The sequence below is a fragment of the Streptopelia decaocto genome, assembly GCF_964273445.1.
Source record: "Streptopelia decaocto genome assembly, chromosome: 1".
NCBI lineage: Eukaryota > Metazoa > Chordata > Aves > Columbiformes > Columbidae > Streptopelia > Streptopelia decaocto.
The window spans coordinates 48,186,989-48,207,249 of record NC_138663.1 but is presented as its reverse complement, the minus strand read 5'-3'; the positions used below and the strand labels follow the sequence as shown (position 1 = coordinate 48,207,249).

General features: G+C 37.5%; 1 protein-coding gene across 4 annotated transcripts in view; it reads right to left on the bottom strand.

Annotated features, from left to right (window-relative positions):
* ATP2B1 (ATPase plasma membrane Ca2+ transporting 1) overlaps window positions 1–20,261 on the bottom strand; it is a 65,305-nt gene that overhangs the window by 9,803 nt on the left and 35,241 nt on the right. For all 4 annotated transcript variants that reach the window (XM_082053402.1, XM_082053401.1, XM_082053403.1 and 1 more), the window contains exons 3-18: window positions 18,282–18,479; window positions 17,182–17,436; window positions 16,976–17,101; window positions 16,464–16,607; window positions 13,570–13,608; window positions 12,343–12,504; window positions 10,500–10,714; window positions 9,071–9,313; window positions 7,519–7,760; window positions 4,977–5,214; window positions 3,903–4,082; window positions 3,733–3,820; window positions 3,342–3,448; window positions 1,074–1,265; window positions 671–884; window positions 329–540 (exon numbers count right to left, since the gene is read on the bottom strand). In XM_082053402.1, the coding sequence (XP_081909528.1) occupies window positions 329–540; window positions 671–884; window positions 1,074–1,265; window positions 3,342–3,448; window positions 3,733–3,820; window positions 3,903–4,082; window positions 4,977–5,214; window positions 7,519–7,760; window positions 9,071–9,313; window positions 10,500–10,714; window positions 12,343–12,504; window positions 13,570–13,608; window positions 16,464–16,607; window positions 16,976–17,101; window positions 17,182–17,436; window positions 18,282–18,479 (2,855 nt within the window). The remainder of the gene's footprint in view (window positions 1–328; window positions 541–670; window positions 885–1,073; window positions 1,266–3,341; window positions 3,449–3,732; window positions 3,821–3,902; window positions 4,083–4,976; window positions 5,215–7,518; window positions 7,761–9,070; window positions 9,314–10,499; window positions 10,715–12,342; window positions 12,505–13,569; window positions 13,609–16,463; window positions 16,608–16,975; window positions 17,102–17,181; window positions 17,437–18,281; window positions 18,480–20,261) is intronic.

Below are 20,261 nucleotides of genomic sequence, written 5' to 3'. Positions count from 1 at the left end.
GATATTAAGAATTCTGACTAGTGGGAGGAACATACAACTTCTTAACTTTTTGTCAAAATACTAGCAAAGATCAAATTGAAGGACCGGAAAATTCAAAAGTTAAATACAAGTACTTCTACATTCCAGTTTGGCCAATTTCTAAGAGGTCTTTCCCAAAAACCCTGTCAAGCACCACTTCTAAGTGGTTTATAGCATGTTTGACACTGAAGGTTTTACACATTGCAGGAATGAAATGCCTGGCACTACCTGATCAGCATTTACAAGGTGAGCAAGTACTTCAATATACTAAGTGCATTTCCCCCCCCGCACCCTCCAAGAAGTTACTTACCTGCACAACAAATGTCCCCAGAACAATAGAACAGAAGATAGCATTGTTAAAGATGCCTTCAAAAACGTTTCTTTCACCATGAATTTTTCGGGCATTAATTTCATTAAAAAGTTGCATCATCACAAATGTATTAAATACAATAGTATAATGCTCTGAAGGAGGAGCATGCAGAGGTGCATTTCTTCCACTATCGATATCGAAAATTTTCTCACCTGTGTACAAAAGGCATTTATCAGCAGCTTAATTGGTGTCTTTACACATGCACTACGGTAAAACACTAGGTTTAAGAGCACATCTCTGTACAACTTTTATGATAACTTTGTAAAGCCTCAGTATTCTTACCAGCAAACAGGAGTGTGAAGACCACTACGAGCTGGTAGAATGCATGACCCAAAATGTTCTTCATCATTGTACGAGAAATCAGAGGTTTGTTTCTACCATAAGGCTTTCGCAACAGAAGAGCTTCAGTGGGTGGTTCTGTTGCCAGGGCAAGAGAAGCTAATGTGTCCATTATGAGATTTACCCACAGCATCTGCACAGCTTTAAGCGGAGAATCCTATAAAGATAGATACATAAACCCTCCAATATAAGTGAACAAATTGCAGCTGTTAAAGGCATTTATTACACAACATGGACATGTTCTGAAGAACATTATGTTCTTCAGGCTAGTGTTTAACTGAAAGTTTGAATTCAAGAGTCAAGACATTTTCAGCCTTTATAAGCTGAAACAATCCACCGTACGTACTTGTGTTATGCATGCTCCTGTAAAAGCAACAATTACTGCTACTACATTGACAGTAAGCTGGAACTGAAGAAATTTGGAGATGCTGTCATACACGTTTCGTCCCCACATAACTGCTTTAACAATACTTGTGAAGTTGTCGTCTGTAAGGATAATATCAGAAGCTTCTTTCGCGACATCTGTTCCAGCAATTCCCTGGAAGAAAAATAAAACCACTATGAAATATAACAGGATGCACTAATAGAATATATTATTACTATATATATTACACTAATAGAATATATTATTATATTCTCAGTCAGCATTCTCTTTGATGCACCATGTCTGAAAGACTATTTTAATGTAAGCACCTAAAGTTCTGCTGAATCAAGTTCTGCTTGCAAGTTCCTCTCAAGTATGGGAAAATGTAAACGAAAAAAGGTAACGTCTTTAAAAGACAGACCTTAATAACAAAAATCCTCAAGTTGATGAAAAAGACACTGTTTAAGTTTCTCCTAAAGAAGTGTTACTGAACCCTGTTCAAATTTAAGGCCACCAGATGGTGCAGTACTACAGTTTAGTCTATGTCCTAATGAGTTTACTATATGGATTCCAGCAGTAGTACAATACATGTCTCCACAACGCAGCAAAATGATACACATTACCAAAAACCTTTTGCAGAGGAGCATTGACATTAAACACTAGAATATGCAACATCATTCTTAAATTTTAAGTGCCTGGAGTCTCCTAACATATCTAAACAGCAAGTTCTATGTAATACCTACTTCAAGGATATTTATCTTGCTTTTGGCATTTCACACCCACAAACTCAATAGCAAATTTAATGATCCTTATTCTTGATCCATTATTTTGCCAAGGAAATGAGTCACCTGCACAGCTATGTGTTCACTTTAAAGGGTATCTTTGAATATCATGCAGTAGATGGTATATTTTAAGTGCTATTTAGATAAACAGTTATAGAAACTAGTTCCTTACACAGATGTACATAGATGGCAACTGCAGGAAACATTTAAGTTATGGGAGATGGGAGATGAAAATAAATCCACCTGACAGTGCCAACTACAGCAGTGATCCAATAGCAGAAAACAGATACTCATTAAAACAAGACTGTTGCAGTCTAGAGAACATTTCATGTGTAGCTGTCAAATTTGTAAGTTATGCTTTTGCAAAATGCTCCTTGAAAATGACATGAAAGCTCTTCTTGTTTGTTTTTTTTTTTTTTTCTTCAAGATTAGCATCTGAGTCAGTGCATCTGCGTGTGGTATAGGAAGAATATGGTCTTATTTTTTCCTTCAAATACTCAATAATGAATTTTTAAAGGCTAAAGTGACCTACTAGTACCAAACTGTAGCTTTTCAGCTCAAGACTGAGGAGGAATCTTGAGGCAAGAGGAAGCTTGAGGAATCTATCTTACAGTGTTTTGAAAGAGACAGAAGCAAGCTGAAACCTATTAAGTCATGAGCATATCTAGTGTTAACACTTGAAGAAAAGTTTGTTTTAGAGCCTGTAATAAATTAGTCCTTAATGCAAGGTAAATCTAGGCTAAGAAGTTCTGCCCCCAGCAGTTAATATTCATGGGTTCTGTGCAAGGCTTAGTTTGACTACTATTTAAAAGAGTGTTTGAGAATTTAAATTGAAAAAGCCAAGTAATCTAAGGAACCATCCATACAAATGCAGATCCTAGATTGCCATAAAATGCTCTTACTTCAGTTTCATTAGAAATGTCTCTTAGTATAGCTTCAAAAGCCATATTAAACATCAACTGGCAGTCTTCGCCTTACAGTCTCCCTATTCCTATGCATAATTCATGGAAAAGAGATGAATAAGCTCATTCCATACTGTGTATAAGCTTTACTGAAAGTCAACATACTATGCTATTTACCACCTGAAGTCATTTTGCCGTATGTTAAACAAATCTCATTTGAGAAACCTTCAGTATTAGTAATTTTGCTCCTACATTTTGCAACAAGCCTTCGTGTAAAAAGGTTTTGATCTGCAAGTGACCGGGGATCTCCAGTTTTTAAGTTTTATTCAATGGCAAATGCCACAAGGGCATTTTCCATCAAATAAAAACATGGTTAATTTGGAAGACTGAGGAAGGAGGAAAAAGTAACTAGTATTAAGGGTAGAAATGTTGAATCCATTAACTTAGTTGTATATTAGGCTCATGAAATAAGCAACATTGTTTTATCTTCTTTTAAGAGATTTGATAGGCTATTTTATCAAAATAGATTTCCAAAATACTGAAGATTTAAAAAAAAAAAATCATACCATAGCAAATCCAACATCTGCCTTCTTCAGAGCTGGACCATCATTAGTACCGTCACCAGTTACTGCTACAACTTGCCTCTGTTCAAAGACAGTGCTGTCAATTATACCTAAAACAAAATGACATCTTGATGTTACTGTTCAAAATTGACAACACAGCGCAAATTAAACCTGAAAGAGAATCCCAGTTTTGTCTTCCTCAGAATCATAAAAAAAAAAAGTCACAACAGATAGTTGTAGTTGGCTCAATTTCTCAAGCAGAGAAAAAAATACAGTTGGTAAATCAAGACACCCTCATAGGCACTTTCCACTGCTCAATCCTAGAGTTTTTTCTAGAAGTAGGAACAAAAAAAAAATCTAGCTTTACTTAGAAGCTCAGATAGTTTTTAGTTACCTTTTACTAGAGTGTGTTTGTCAGTGGGAGAAGATCTTGCAAGAACACGAAGCTTTGGCCAAATTTTATCTATTCTCTCTTGCTCTATCTGCAAAAGGAACATTGGTTATATTTCACAGTTAGGACACTTGAAATATCTGCTGAGCTACTTTACATGGTAGTGTGCTTACCTCTCCTTTTTCATTGCGTATTCTCCTGTTAAAGTCTTTGCCCTCTAAACACAGGAAATCTTCACCAGGATTCAGAATACCACATTTTAATGCAATAGCACGAGCAGTGTTAATGTTATCGCCAGTCACCATACGTACAGTTATGCCTGCACGTTGACATTTTTTTATTGCATCGGGTACCTGTAAGAAAAGATTCACAGGGGCTCAGACACTGTACATTAGCTGAATAAATCTAGACATGTAAGTGAAAGGATAACTCTTATTTTAAAATCAAGACTGTTGTTATGGAACATTCAAAAAAATTAAGTAGCTTACCATAATTATTTTCCTGAAAAAGACAAAAATGTCCATTTTGGCAGAGGGGCTTTGTCGCTGTTATTATGTCATGTGCCTTCCTTCCCCTCTTCATTTTTCAAGTACTGCAGTATTCCAAAATACCACAAAAGCCCTCATGACATACTAGGCTGTAGTACTCAAAGGTATGGAAGTACTGGCTTTTCATTTATGATGATATGAAATAAACTACAACTCACACTCCAATACTTCACCCATGACTCTTACTGTGAAGTGATGATAGTTCAGATGAGACTGGAGTTCCACTTACATGTGGCATAAAAGCTTTCACTATTGAAAAATACTGCCCTCCTTAGACCTCAACCACAAGCCAGACTCCTTACCTCAGTTCTTAGGTGAAAAACCCCCCTCTCCATTATTCCCCATAAGAAGCTGTCAAAAAGCACAATGGGTACTATTATCCTAAACAATACTCCTAATATCCCAAGCGGTGAAAAAAAAAATAAACACAAGTTATTCCATCTGCTGGGACCCTGCACAGTAAGCGCTTTAAGTCATTACTTCGTACAGAGCTCCAATAACACAGCATAAGTAACATTAAGAATTTTAATCTGCTTTTAAAGCTCCATTAACTTTCCCGCCAATAAAATTAGATTTTAATTTATCAACTATGCTTAAGGCATACAATAGCAATTCATTTTCTTATACTCTCTGCATGACAAAAAACATGAATACAGATCCATTGTAACAGAATCACTGCAGTTCAGTCAGTGACACTACCTCAGGTCTCACAGGATCTTCAATCCCAACAACAGCAATGCACGTCAGACCAGTAACAATATCATTTTCATTGTCCCATTCTGGCTCGGGTTCCCCTGCTGGGAAGTCTCTGAATGCCAGGCAGATGGTTCTGAGCCCTTCAGAAGCCATTGGCTCAATTACAGTTTTCACTATATCATCGCGGTCCCTAGGTCTAAATACCTTTGGTTCTCCATTAGCACTCAGTATTTTGAAGCACCTGAAAAGGAAAGTTTAAAGAGTTACCAAATTTTAACCAGAGTTCAGCACATTCAATGGCTTATTAGTCAATTCCATTAAGTTTTCACAAGCTTTATTTTCACTAGACTCACATACACACAAAAAAGCCAGTAGCAGCATCTCTAAGGTAATGTCCACACGCCTTCTACCAGCTGTAGAAAGTTAACTAAGTCAGTCATCCTAGGATGAAAATAATGTCTAATGAATTTAGAACAGGAACATTAGTTACCTCCCAGAAGTATCTCATTTCTCCATTGTATTAAATGGACTGGTGTCTACACTGGTTGAGTCAGTCAATCCAGTTTCAAGTTCAACAAAAGAATCCCTCCTTGTTAACAGTTACACAAGTCTCAGAAGTACAGCATGCTTCCAGAACATAGAACGGCTCTGTACTCAACTTGCAACACTAAAAGCAAACTCTGGTACTGCTGTCCTTAAAACTGTTCAGGTTTGCTCTCCTCCAGCACCCACTCCAAGTACAGAGAATCCAGAGAGCACCTGGCATAGAGTCCTTAATATGAAGTATTAAATTGCAAACAACTACTTAAATCTTATTTAACTGTTTGTGTAAGAGATTAGATTCATCACTATGTACTCTGGCACTTGAACACATGCTCTTTTAGTTGTGCTCCTTCATCCCAAGGATGCCACTGCTTTCACAGACAGCATACGTACTTTACCAATATTAATGCCATGAATATAACACTACCAAATATTAGGTTCATCTGCATCCTTAGCAAAGTTTTGCCACAAAACAATGCTATAAGCACTTGTTTTACAAATCAGTAATAACGTGGCTCTGAAAAAATATAATTTATGACTTTTTTGAAAAAATCAAGTTCAGAATGGGCACTGACTTCTACACTTGTTAGTGACTCATTTGCATCTTATAAATATTAATGTTTAATCTTTCAATGCCCGAGAATAGTCATACACAGTATAATAAGGAATGAGCAACACAATTGACAAACCAGGTTACAAGCTCTGAGATTAATTTTATGGCACTGCACAGGTAGCGGGTAGAGAAAGTGGCTTATCATAAGACTTTTTCCTAGTTGGTGCATACTCTCAAACAGTCTTGGAATTACAACTATTCCAGTAGGATCCAAATCAGTCTAGGTTTTCTTGTTCTTTGTTGAATGTCCTTATTATATATTTTCTTATCTCAGTTATGAAGCCAAGTGGACCATATGAGTTAAAATGAGTTCCAATGAGCTAAGTGAGTTCTGGAAACTTCTACAGTTCAACTGCTCAATAACATAGTAGGTACAAAACACTTCTGAAAGTAGAAGTAATTCAAATATATTCATCTATGAGACTTGGCTTAAAAACTGGCTGTGAAAAAATTCCCACGTATATTTAAGGTCTGTATCAAAAGGAACAAGAGTCCTTTAAAAATTGACCTTTTGTTGTCAGCACTAAGTTGAGGAGAAGGGAGATTTAATAATTTTTCTTTAGTGCACTAGTATTTTCCTAGATACTGAGTTGGGGGGCTAGTAGCAAGCAAAAATGTATATGCTGCTGAGACTAGAAATAGGGTGATGTTGGAACCAAAACCAGATTGGTTACAACTGGTGTTCCTGGGGAACATGATGCATACATGTTTGACTTCTCACCTAGTGAGGAGTTACCAGAGCTTTCTTCACACCTAGAGGTTTGTCCCAGCGAGGACTAAGCTCTCACTAATAATCTAATCTCATGGATAAGGAAGTATTTTGCTTTCTCACATTAAAAACCCTCAAGTTTCTCAATTGGTCAAGTTCAATCTCCTGTTAAAATGATCAACTTAGACACCAACTTGCACAGTCTTTTAGAGTAAAAAGTAATCACTTTTAAAAAGCACAAGCCCTTCCTGGAATTTAGGCATATCAGCTGTTGGGACTTTACTGGAAGATGAGTGAGTATTTTGTCCAACCACATCTAAAATAAAAACAGTTTAACTAGAGAACAGATCAAATGCTTTCCTGTATCAGAGCAAAGTTCACAAGTTAAAATTAATCACAACCAGCTCTTTTTCTGGGGGTCGGGCTGAGGTGTGAGAATTAAAGTAACTGAAATGCTAACTGCCCGTCTTACAGTAGAAAGCCAAACAATTGAGGTAGACAAGCTGGGAAGCTGGCTGCAATCACAAGGGTATATATAGGACTGCAGCATTTGTTTGTCAATAGGGTGACAGAAATATTTCACAGACTATGGCACAAGTATGTTTAGCATTTCAGTCTCCTCACCTATCACAGCATTTAGCCAAATTTAAGTGCTGAATGACAATAGTAGTTTTTCTTACTTTTTGAGAACTATCTCAGAGGCACCTTTACTGAATATCCGGAAACTGCCATCAGAGTTTTTTAACACAGTACTCATAGATTTTCTAACAGAGTTGAAGGTGTACACTTTGTACAAATCCTCTTCTGGTATCTCATTTCTTACGTCCTGATAATCACGTTTTAAATCCAAGAGCAATCCCAGCAAGGCACATTCAGTTTTATTTCCAACATGACGGGGTAGGCCACCTTCTTTTTCAGGAGGCTGCAAGAAGAACAAGAACCTTCACTGATTAGAAGGTTAATGTATGAATCACTGAAGTAAAGCATCTAGAAAACAAGGAAGCTAAGAGCAAGCTTAGCTCTGAGATGGGGAATTTTTACTTTTGCAATGATGAGTCTACAAATTCCTGTGAGCCACGAGCCAAAGTCATACCGCTGGCTTTTGTAAGTGACTTCTTCTGTACCAGTTTAGGATTTTTCAGTCCCTTTCTCAGACCCAAATATCGCTCATTAAGTTTGTATCGAATCCCCACATGACATTTCTAAAAACGCATTTTCCATTGCTTGAAATGTCTACCTAATCAATTGAGTGTAATCCCTGAATAATTATTTTGCATTTTGGAAGTGCAGATAAGTTTACTTAAACTGATTTAAGCAAGCTAAATTGCATCATTTCTGCAAAATTAAAGTATCCTCTCCTGTAATAACTCTTCCTCAATGACTTAGACTACAATCACATCACCTGTTAGCCTTCTACTGAACAAGCTAAGTCTTTAATCTTCTTAAGTCTCACTACAAGTTCCGTTTTCCAGGCCATGGCCTATTTATCTGAAAAGAGTTCAGAAACAAGTTTCCAACCTGTTAATAGCAGAGCAAGTTTCTTATGTCAGCAATGCGGAATATGCACATAGTAGTGCTATAAGTACAATATTTCAAGATATTTCTGAGGTTATATAGCTATAACATTACAAAATATTTTGTAGCAAAAAAGGCAGAAGCAATTTCTCAGCCTGAGATGCCTCAAGCAGCTAGACCTGAACTATATTGATTGTAAATTGGTGATCCATTCTTGCTACTCAGAGCTGCAAGATCTTGGCTTTGGCTCTACTAAATACTCACACTTTCAAAACGTTCACTTTAATGTGCAGTTTCAGATGTCTAGGTCTGAGTAGAAGAGACATGGACATCCAGCAGTGAGTCCAACCAAACTTTTACGTATTTACTTTGAAGTAGTACTCAAATCGAGCCAAGATGTTATTCAAGTAAGGTAAACAGCCCCACTTACAAAAACAAATTTAGGCACAATTGTGAACTTAAAGGAAGTTATCTTCCTGAGATTGTATCTTTGAATTATCAGTTCAAAACTTGTATTATCAGTTCTAACTGAAATAAGCTATTTTTGAATTTTAGTCTCAATTGAACAGTTGAACAATTTACTGCAGGTACGGAATACCTTACACTGCATTTTGCCACAAACTTACACTTAACTGCCTACCATGTGGCCACCAGAAGATTTGCATCTTTTGCAGAAGTTGTTTAGTTACCTTGATTAGAATGAAGAAATCTACTTACCAGTATTTTGGAAGTATAAGCACAATTAACAGAAATTCCTGTCACAAGGTAAGCCATAGTTTTCTCTGGAATAGCTTCTGGTTCTGGAATTTTTTTATAATGTTTTTCATTGATGTAGGCTTGGACCACTGTCATTCTGTTCATGGTCAATGTTCCCGTTTTATCTGAGCAAATAGCTGTTGCATTGCCCATTGTTTCACATGCATCCAGATGTCTCACCAAGTTATTATCTTTCATCATTTTCTAAGAAAATAAAAGCAGTCAACAGCTATCTATGACCATTACTTCATATTTCAGAAATTCACATTTAGGGTGTCCTGTCTTACACATCAGTTTCAGAAGACACTCAGACTTTAAGTTATCTGGCAACTTACAGAAGAGGAATTTGTAGTTGCCACATTCTGCAGGAATTCTTTTAAGTCTATTATGTCACAGTAAACTTAATTTTGAACAAGGTTCATAAATACAGTCTTAACCTCCTGTATCTGCATGTCACACCGATGCTGTTCAGACTGTTATAAGCAAATAGTTTATGATATTTAGAAACAGGAGAGGTACAGATTGAGCTTTACTAGATACAACACTAAAAAAGTCTTTCTGCTTACAAGAAAGATCAAGTAAACTATGTGACAGACTCACCCAAACATCAGATGATATATATTTCAAAGATGCTAGAGTCAGACTTAGAATCAAATAAAACATGAACTGTAATATTTGAACTAAGACAGTGAGTACTACACAAGTTTCATACGTCAAAATATCACTTTAAATTCTTTATTTAACAGGTTTGGATAGTATTTTAACTTTAAAGAGGCAGAGCAACTTAAAATGATACAACACTAAGGCCACTACTAGTTAGTGCTGTAAGTTACTAAGTTTTAGAACACAGCCTAAACATCCATTGTCTTTACAGTTAGATTTTCAGATATATAACCAGTCCCAGCATTGTGAAGCAATAAGAAATTAAGAGAATATAGAGCATGAGTTGAAAAACATGCTGTATAATAAATAGAAAGCTACATGTTCTACATTCAGTCCTCAAGAAGAACTTGTCTGGAAACCTACCTACAAAAGGTAGTAGTTGCTTAACACTTCAGTTAGGTAGAAGTTCAGGTTTACGGAAGAGTTTGTTATTTAAAAAAATCTAACATGTCTATTTATTATAAGTAAATGCTACAATGTTATGAGCTAAACCCATTCATCTTTACTTGGTGACAACAGGCTGTCACTGCTCCCTGTTCATGTTAGTGTGTATTCAGCAGTTAAGAAAAATGCTGCAGCAGATTTCTTGTGCAGTTCAGGGAAACAAGAAATGCTTCTCCCCAGTCTGTTACATCTATGTGACGCAGCATATCCCAAAAACTGAGATTTTACACCTGATGAATACACCCGCCTACCTTTAAAATCTGTTCCACATCTGTCCACTTACCTTAACAGAGTAAGCCAGAGATATAGTGACTGCAAGTGGAAGACCTTCTGGTACTGCCACCACCAAGACTGTAACTCCAATAATGAAGAACTTCACAAAATACTGAATATAAATGGGTGTACATTCAGCAAGCCAAGGTCTCTTCTGAACCCAAAAGGTATCAATTACAAAATATAACACAAGGATAATGACTGTGATTGCAGACATCAACAAACCTTGTGAAAAAGAGAACAAACAGCTTTCAGAAATTATCTCAAATGTGTGGCAATACAGACTGTGGATAAGCCAAGTGAAAAGACTTCTCCCTTTATAGAAGTTAGTTTATAATTAAGATTTTAAACAAGCAAGTCAGGAAACATTTGGGTCATGCTCAAAGGTGTTCCAACTTCCAATGCAAGTATTTCCTCATGTATTTCACCTAGAAACTTCTAAAATATTTTTTTTCCCTCCCATTTAATTGAAAAGTGTAGATCTAATTATGAAGAGCAAAGACCAATACATAAAGTCAATTGGCTAAGCAGAATAAGAACCAAAATAATTCAGCAGGCCTTCAGTGACTGTACTGCTGATTTATTCAGTAGAGAAAGCTGCTGACAGTCTGTACCCTGCTTCCTGCTGAAGGTGGGATTAAATACGGCAACTAAGCTCAGTGTTCAGTGAACTGGGAGTAACTGGGAAGAAAAATCAGAACTCCTGTTAGCAAGCCGAGCAGCACAGTTAAGGCACCGCATGAAAACAGTGAAGGTAAATGGAGCTGCCTGGAATAAAGGAACAGAAGTCACTGAAGTGTCAGCTCTTTACAGAAAAAAGCTTCAGCATGTACACTGTCCCAAAGCAACAGGACAGAAAAACACATATATGAAGCAGATGAGCAATTAAGGGCATGTGGGGAATTACAGCAGGTCAAAAGGTGCATAAAGGAAAACAAGAGCTCTTACTTATGAAAGATGTAAAAGAACTGCTGGATAATAACAATATTTCACATACCATGGAAGCTTTATTCAACATTTGTTAGTACAAGTTTCTCTGAAAACTTAACATTGCTATACATAACTATGGAGTGCTAAAGCTAAAAGTTTAACTGCGTTGTCCTTAACACCATAACTGTCTTATGAAGTTGGCCCCTTTTGAACTGTGGGCTGGGCTACAGGACTTCTAGAAGTTCCTTCTAGCCTAAATATTTCAACAGTTCTACATGGACCTAAATAAATCCTGAGATATTTGAATTAAAGCTCTATATACTAGAAAATATACCCTAAAATTTACACTGAACTTCATTGTTGTTTTAGTCTACTTTCAAGAAGTAACATTTTATCAAATGTTTTCACAAGACAGCTGAATCCTAGCTGAGAGAAGAGTAACGGAAGCCAAAGGATAGTAGAAAGTCAATAATAATGTTATGTATCAGCAAGGCATATATTAAGCGGAAACTCCTAAGTCTCTGGAAGTACCATAGATAACCTGGTTGACCCTACCACATCTTTCAGACTTCATTAAATTCATAGTTCTTTAGGTACATCACTAAATGCCATACCTTATCTAAAAACATCTTTCGTAACAGTTGTCCAATGTTATGAAGTTGGAATTTTCTCTCCCAGGAGCTGACACTCTAAAGTCTGAATATATTCATATCAAGGAAAAATAAAAGTCATCCACATGACAATCTGAGAAGTCATCAGCACGCTCGGGGACGATGGCATACTTGCATGCATTGGAATTTGGCACTTAAACTAATCAAACCACTCAAGGCTAACTACTTAAGTTATCCCCTCACAAACTATGCGTGTTCCAACTTTATTCAAATGTAAGACATCAACATAAGGAAGGTACTGATACATCATACCTGCTTTGCCAATCTGAACTGCGAGCTTTGTGAGTTTCCCTTGAAGAACCGACTTCTCTTTCTTTGGCAAGTTTGCTCTCTTCTTGTCTTTCTCATCTCCATCCCCACCATCCTCACTCTTCAGTGGCTGCATTTCCATGGCTGCACCGTCCTGAGCTTTAGCTAGAAGATCAAATAAAATTTAGCCATTGAGGAGTCTCACAAAACAATGATACTTCAAAAGCTTCACAACACCAGGCACCGCTAAACACCAGTACTGTGCAGTACCTTGTGTCCAGAGATGCCACACTACATGTGAATGTTAAAACAAGTGTATTGGGTGTAGGTGCCCAGGTGCTGGGAGCAGGGGAGCTGTAGCCTGTGGATAAGACCATGGTGGGGCAGGTTGTCCCCCTGCAGCCCACTGGGAACCACAGAGGAGCAGAGATCCACACTGCAGCCCACAGAGGACTCCATGCCACAGCAGTCAGATGTGCCCTAAAGGAAGCTGCAGCCTGTCAAGGGCCTGTGTCAGAGCAGGGTCCTAGCAGGAGCTGTGGCCCATGTGGGAGACCCACACTTGTGCAATCTGTTCCTGAAGGACTGTACCATGCGGGACAGGCTCACATTGGAGAAGTTAATGAAAGACTGTATCCCATGGGCGGGACCTCATGATGGAACACTAAAGAGCATGAGGATGAAGGAACAGCATAGACAAGTGTCACAAACTGACCAAAAACCCTGTTCCCCTTCCCCCTGCACTCCTTGGAGGGAGAAAATAGAGCAGTTGGGAGTGAAGTTAAGCCTGGAAGGAGTAAATGGGGGGAAGATGTTTTTAGTTAATTTTGTTTCTCACCATCCCACTCCATTTTATTTGGCAATAAATTAATCTTCTGCACATTGAGTCTGTTCTGCCTGTGAAGAACCCACAAGCTTCTCCTCCTATTTTCTGCCCCATCTTGCTGAGGAGAGGGAGTGAGCAAGCAGCTGGGTGGGCATCTGACAGCCAGCCAAGCAACTCACCTCAACAAGGCAGCTTGAAAGTCATTGGTGAAGTTTACTAGCTATGTTGAGACTACCAAGTTCATTTAAACATTTGTTTTGGGCAGATTCACTTATGCCATGTTTAGCATAAGCACTTTGGATCTAAGTATTCAATATGCTTTTTCATAGGAAAGTATGCATTCGTTACATACACTTCGAGAAAAAAAGGAACTTACAAGAAAGGATCAGAGAACCTGCATTTACCTTTGTTTCGGTTTTCAACAGCTCCATCTTGCTTTTTACCTGTCAGAGAGGGGAACAAGTTGTGTTTTAAATTTGCTGTGCAGAGTTCATTTCAGCTCTTACATTACCATATGCTGAAACAAGGAACTGCATCTTTTTAAAAGACAGTGTAGAACAAACTGGAGACAGAGGGCTGACATAACTGAGGCTTGAAAAGCATAAGTCAGCTCTCAGAGACAGCTCGTGTCAGTCTTTTGGACTTTACTTTTCCCATACAAGATTGCTCCAGTGTTATGCTACCATAATTACGTTTGCACAAATTACTGATACAGACATGCATTACTTGTGAGGAAAGCTTTTAAAAGGCTTGCTTAAATATTTTCTTAGGAAAGAAATTGGTGACATTAAAGTGATTCTGGTGGCCTCAGTCTTGCTCTCTCTTCTTCCGGCCCTTGGCAACTATATCTGACTGCTACTGTAAACGAACTGTAGGATCTCACTTCCAGAATTATTGCTTTTGTACAACATTGCAGAAGCTACTGTAGTATAAAATATTTATAAATCCACACCAAAGCTTAATGGATGTACATCACTGGATTACTGGATCTATGCTAACCCTATTTACGCAAGCATGAACATAATCTGTTGGCAACATACCAGTATAACACCGCTAAGAGAATAGTTCAAGTTCATAACAAAATACAGCTCCTACCTCTGTTCAGAAATTGAGTTCAACAAGAGATCATAAAGAAGGACAGTGAAATAATGAAAGAAATTAATGAGTGAAACTTCAAAGGTAACTACAAGACCATCACATGCAGCTTACTGGGGTCAGGGGGTCACCCTACCTATTTTTATTTGGATTTTTGAGTAAAAAGGTTTAGGTACTACCTTGAGAAGTGACAAACTTTTCTCCTAAATAGAGAAAGCAAGGGTTATGATTACTATTTGCAATAGCCTAAAATGAAAACACAAAATTGATGGTCTTAGAACAAAACCCAGAATTTTTCAGTCTCACTGGTAATTTGTTAAATATTCAGCCTTAGTTTAAGCAGACTGAAATGTATGAGAGTACTCAAGTAGAAGAAAATCAAATTGTGAAGCAGCCTGTCTGGCATGACATTTAATACCTCCACTGCCTTATTACTGTAGACACAGTCTGACTTCTATGCACAGGATTTCCCCCTCCAGGCATCCTCAATACAGCTGAGGAATGAAAAAAAACCCCAACATGTTCACCTTCTCCAGAAGATGCCACCTCAGGCTTCTTAAGAACTCATCATTGTTTCCTAATTTAGTACTTCTTCTTTCCCTCTTACGAGAGCAAAGTTCTACACTTCAGTTACTTCTAACTCCTTGCACATACATTTGCTGTTGGCCTGAATGAAGCCATCCACAGCCAACTAAAAATAGCCACTTTAATCTTCTTAACAGTCACAGAGAAGCTAATTTAGTTTAACCTGAGTTTTACCAAGGAGAATCTTATCAGGCACCTAACTTAAAGGAAAGAGGAAGCTGTCTGTCTTGGAAGACAAATAACCCACAGGCGTTCATGCCCTAGGATATACCAAAATACGACTTGCCAGAAAGACTTCTGCTTATAAAATAATACACACTGGCAGAATATTAACAAAAGCTATAATCTTCTCTGTATCTCCTATAGCAGCTGGTGCTGTTGCTTGCTTCGTTATCCTTCCTCTGTAACAGAAAGAGCAAAGGATGGACACTGTTTCACACTAATCCCTGTAAGTGTTGCAGGTCAACTTTTACTCTTTGTTACCACATTTGAGCTTGAAACTAATTTTGAACTTTCAAGTCTTGTAACAATTCTTGGAACTTACTTCTGAAGAAACTACTAAGTATTTGTGGATTAGGACAAACAGACAACAAGTACAGTTCAATCCTAGTTGCCGCACAAAGCACGCTTTTCAACAATTGCCTCTTTAGTTTGAAGGCACCAGGATTCCTAAACACATTTCTGTATGGCTTTCCATTTACAGCTTTCCACTCCTGTTTCATATTCCTCTGACAAAAAATTACATTTTTCTGCCAAGAATCCTCACACTCAGTCCCATGCAGTCGACTTCACAACAGTTTCTATAAAAATTTTTGCTTTGGTGAAGCTCAGTGCTGACATGCCTTGTGAGAGCTAGTATCAAAACATGACTGGTTAACATTCCTTAGTTTTGATTCTCAGGATAAAGGCTTAGTTAAGTGACCTTATAATTCTAGCTACTGAGCAAGCCCTTCAAAATAAGAAAGACAGCTCATTTCACACTTCGCAGAAGCACTCCAAAATGCTTTGGGTTACAAGCCCCTTATCCCTCTAAAAGAAGTTTACAGAAAAGTGCCAGTAGGGATTTGTCTTGTGTCTCTCTCTGAAGAAGATGTCTGCTCACCTTTATCAAAATAAAGTTTTACATATGTTTAAGATATCCACAAACTCAGCAGTACCAATGATACAAGCTTTTTCTCTTCAAGTGTCATAGGAAAGCTTCCTATATGAGACATTTTCTGTCTGTCAAAAGCAGAACTAGATACTTATCAGGTTGAGCTACTGGTAATAACCTGTTTGCTATTAGACATGAATGTATTCTGAAGTTACACAGGATGACACTTTAACAATTTATACATGGTATGGCTGGTTAGGAGTTATAAACTTTCCAGTCTCTAATTGATCAATGAAGATCTGAAGTTTAATTAAAGAATCCATGTGACAAGAGTTAGTAGTAGTGGTGTACTCTCAGGTAACTGGACCTGAGGTTTTGGATTTTTTTTTTTTCTGTGAAACTTACTGAAAGTATGAAGTTTATAAAAAAGATTTCTGGCTTCAGATGATTAGAACATGTTTTTATTCAGTAACATTCAGGAGTTCAACCCCCCCCTCCCCAGTGATTTAAGAATATTGTGCCTACTTTTCTTGTCCTTCTTCTCTTTTTCTTTCTCCTTCTCCTCTTCATCTCCTCCAGCCCCAAGCAAGGTAAAAATGATTCCAGTCTGAGAGTTCACACCTACAGCAGTGACTACCATTCTTCCAGAGCCTTCCATCACATGTGTACCTGAAAGATTGAATCAGGTTTTCCACTGAGACTTAAACAGTTATATGGCAGAGCACAAAGGAAATGAGTTCTCTGACTTCACATTGACAAAACCATAAGATTTGTTTAGATACCACTGTGTTCCCCTGGAGCTTCCAATGCCAAAACTATCAGGAAAATAAAACCATAAGCAACTACATAAAATGTTGTCAGTTTTAAAAGTCTGCTCACTTTGACAAAGTTTTGTACTAGTTGCACTGTTTTTGGATATTTTTAGGAGTCAGCCTAGCTCAGGTCCAGTTTGGCAGATTTTAACCTCAAAATTGTAAATAACCAGTTTAACCCCACAAGCAAACCACTTTCTTCAAGAATTGTCAAAAGTTACACACCTGACAGCAGCATGGGATCTCTGTCCAGAGACTTCTTAACGTGATCAGATTCTCCAGTCAGTGAGCTTTCATCGATTTTGAGGTCATTTCCTTGAATGAGTACACCATCAGCCGGTAAAAGATCACCTACGAGAGATCACTGGGTATGTTGACTGCAGTTCCTTTTTCAAAAATAAAAGAAAGTTCAACTTTAAAAATATGTTTACCATATTTCACTTGTGCAATATCTCCAACAATTATGTCAGCTACTGGTATTTGGATGACTTGGCCACCTCTGATGACTGTGAATTTCTGTTCTTGTTCAATACGGCTCTGCAATCCCCGAAATTGTTTCTCTTTACTCCAGTCATTGAAAGCTGTTACTAATACCACACAAACTACAGATAGGAGGATTGCTGCTCCTTCAATCCAACCTGCTTCAGATTCCTCCTCTTCTTCACCAACATTTACTGATCCACATACTGTAGAAAACAGGTTTTAGATTTAAGAAAGTTCACGCAGATAGTTATTTCGACAACAACAGAAAAGTTTTGTCAAACCGAAGAAACTACTACTAGTTGCTAAACATTTTCCATGCTAGCCTTCTTTGCAAGTTTAGATTTAGAAGCTAAAGAACCTGAAAGCTAGAGCATCTCAAGGAAGTTAAACCACCTAAAATTTACATCTCTGTTTATCTGAACACACAAAAAGTTGATGTAGAAAGTTACTTGTCCTTATTATCTTGTTAAAGGATAACATGAAAATGCCAGACTAGACAATTAGTTAACCACCTTCTGTTTTCTCAACATTTCCCACTTTATCTTAACAAGCCAGTTATGACTGCAAAAATTGAGTTCAATTAAGGCCAGATCGCTTCATCTTCCATTTAGAAGTATAAATATAGCTTCATTTCTTAAATTGGAAAGTTACCACTGTCATATTCAAAATCAAGTAAAAGACTTGCTCGCTTCCCAAAGAAATCACATGATCGCAAATTCTAAAATGCATAAATATTTGAAGCAGAGCTGAAAAAAGACACTTGCACAAAAACATGACTGGATCTAAGACAAGTCCTTGTTCCCGCTTCTTGCACTTGACCTTTGGCATTATTTTAGTCAGTGTCATACCAGACCATGACCAGGGAAAATCTCATTTTGTCCTTTTAAGGCAAGCTAGAGTTTTAGTCATGTTCTCTCAATAACAAACAATAAGCTGCTTTTCCACTGACTTACTATCTCCCATCAGATTTACAGTATAGGCATGTTGTACCAGGAAAAGTCAGTAGTATAATACAGGTAGATACATAGTTCATAAAAAGTTTACTTACATGATTCATTTCCTCCTGGAGGCTGGTAAAAAGAAAGGCCCAAGGATACTACAGCTGCAATTTCTAATATAATTAGTGTAACGTCCTGTAGTGCTTCCCATACTAACTGAAGAAATGTTTTTGGCTTTTTAGGAGGTATAAAGTTCTTCCCAAAAACTGCTTCTCTCCTTTCTATATCTGCTGGATTTCCACTTAAACCTATTTAATAATAAGACAAAATTAGTGACACTTATTTGCATTTCACCCTAACATTAGAAGCAACTGAAGCTTCTCATTCATGGAGTCAAGTCCCACTCCACATTTCAGTAGCAATACTGAAAAGTCATGTCAAATATAATTACATAAGTATTATCCTTAAATCAGTTACTGTAGAAAACAAGCTATATTTTATCATTCAGATGTTGTCCCATCCAACCCCAACCATTCTGTGACTCTGTAATATAAAGTAAGCTGATGGTATACCTAATTGCACTTAATATGACATATGAACAGAATAACAGTGACTGACATACCTTTGTACAAAGTAAACAAGTTTACAAGACAAGATCATGAGCAGAGTTACTACTATCAAGACTGAATAGCATCATGCAGCTTTAGCAAGACCAGCGCCTGTGAAGCCAGCTCTGGTTATCACTGTAGGGATTCTGTATTCAGAGATAACATTCTAGGATCCTACATTTATACATGTAATATTTATAATGAAATATTTTTAAAATAATATAAAATACTGTAAATATTGTATTTGTATATTATTTAATTATTAAATAAAATACTATAAAAAGCCGGTGACATTCTCCAGGTATCATGTGGAGGGAGGCAATCATTTAATGATGCTGCTTTTGCCTGCACAGCAGTTGTTTGTTCTTCTGAAGCTTTACTTTCTATCTCCTCTCTCATAGAGAGAGTCTGTATGTAGCACTGTGCAGGGTCTGTCACCTCAGCTTTGCTCCTCTCTTCTTTCTTATATGACATATGTCTTTCAGAGTCCTCTGTCTCAACTCTTGTACCATCCTTAAGGGACACTAGCAGGCAAGACTGAGGGGCCTTCACTAGGACAAATGCACTTCTAGAGTTAACCAAGTCCTTAAAAATAAAGGAATACCAAGTATATTCAGTGCAAGGTCATGCCCTCAAGGTCTTCTGTAAGTTTACTCCTTCAACAGATTCCAGCTGCCTAACCCACCATTCAGAATTTAAGCTGCCAGCTCATTTTTCAAGGCAAAAATGTCAAATGTCCAGCTGTGCTCAGAGCAAAGGTCTGGATACTTCAACCATTTTGTCCCCAAGGTTATGATAAGTGCCTGTCTAAAGACAACAGTTTTCCTAGTAGCAGATTTTTTTTTTATCAGCTAACCCAGCTGCTTAGTGATATCAAGGCACTGCAAACATGCTAGGTGATCAATAAGAACAGCAACCACTGCACCTAGCTTTCATAATAAGTGGGGTATTTAACACAACTAACAGACATTTCCTGGAACCATTACATGATATTTCAAGATGCTTTGTAAAGACTACTGAACTGCAAATCTCAGTTTTAAATGCCACCAACTGCTACAGAATCACTTAACTGAGAAGGAAAATATTATATGCAGATCTTTCCAAGAGTGAAATGAATTAAACATACTCTTAGCATATATAATAGATTTATTCTAACACTCTTAGATCCATCTGGAATTCACGGCTTTGGAGGTTTAATGCAAAGGAGCAATTTTACTGGTTAGCCATAACAAGCTTTACTTACTTTCACTCTCAAAGAGCACTGCAAGATCATTCTGAAAATCAAGCTATATGAGAAGAACTAGAGAAACTCAGGACAGCTTGGCCATTCCAAAAGTCTGGAACGTCTAGCTATTTTGCAACAGATACCATTTCTCTCATCCTTTTATCATGACAGAGTTTGGAAGATTATTTATATAATGTCAGTGGCACCACTTTGCTCCTCCCTTCTCAGGGTACCGGTGTGCAGAACATCAGAAGTGT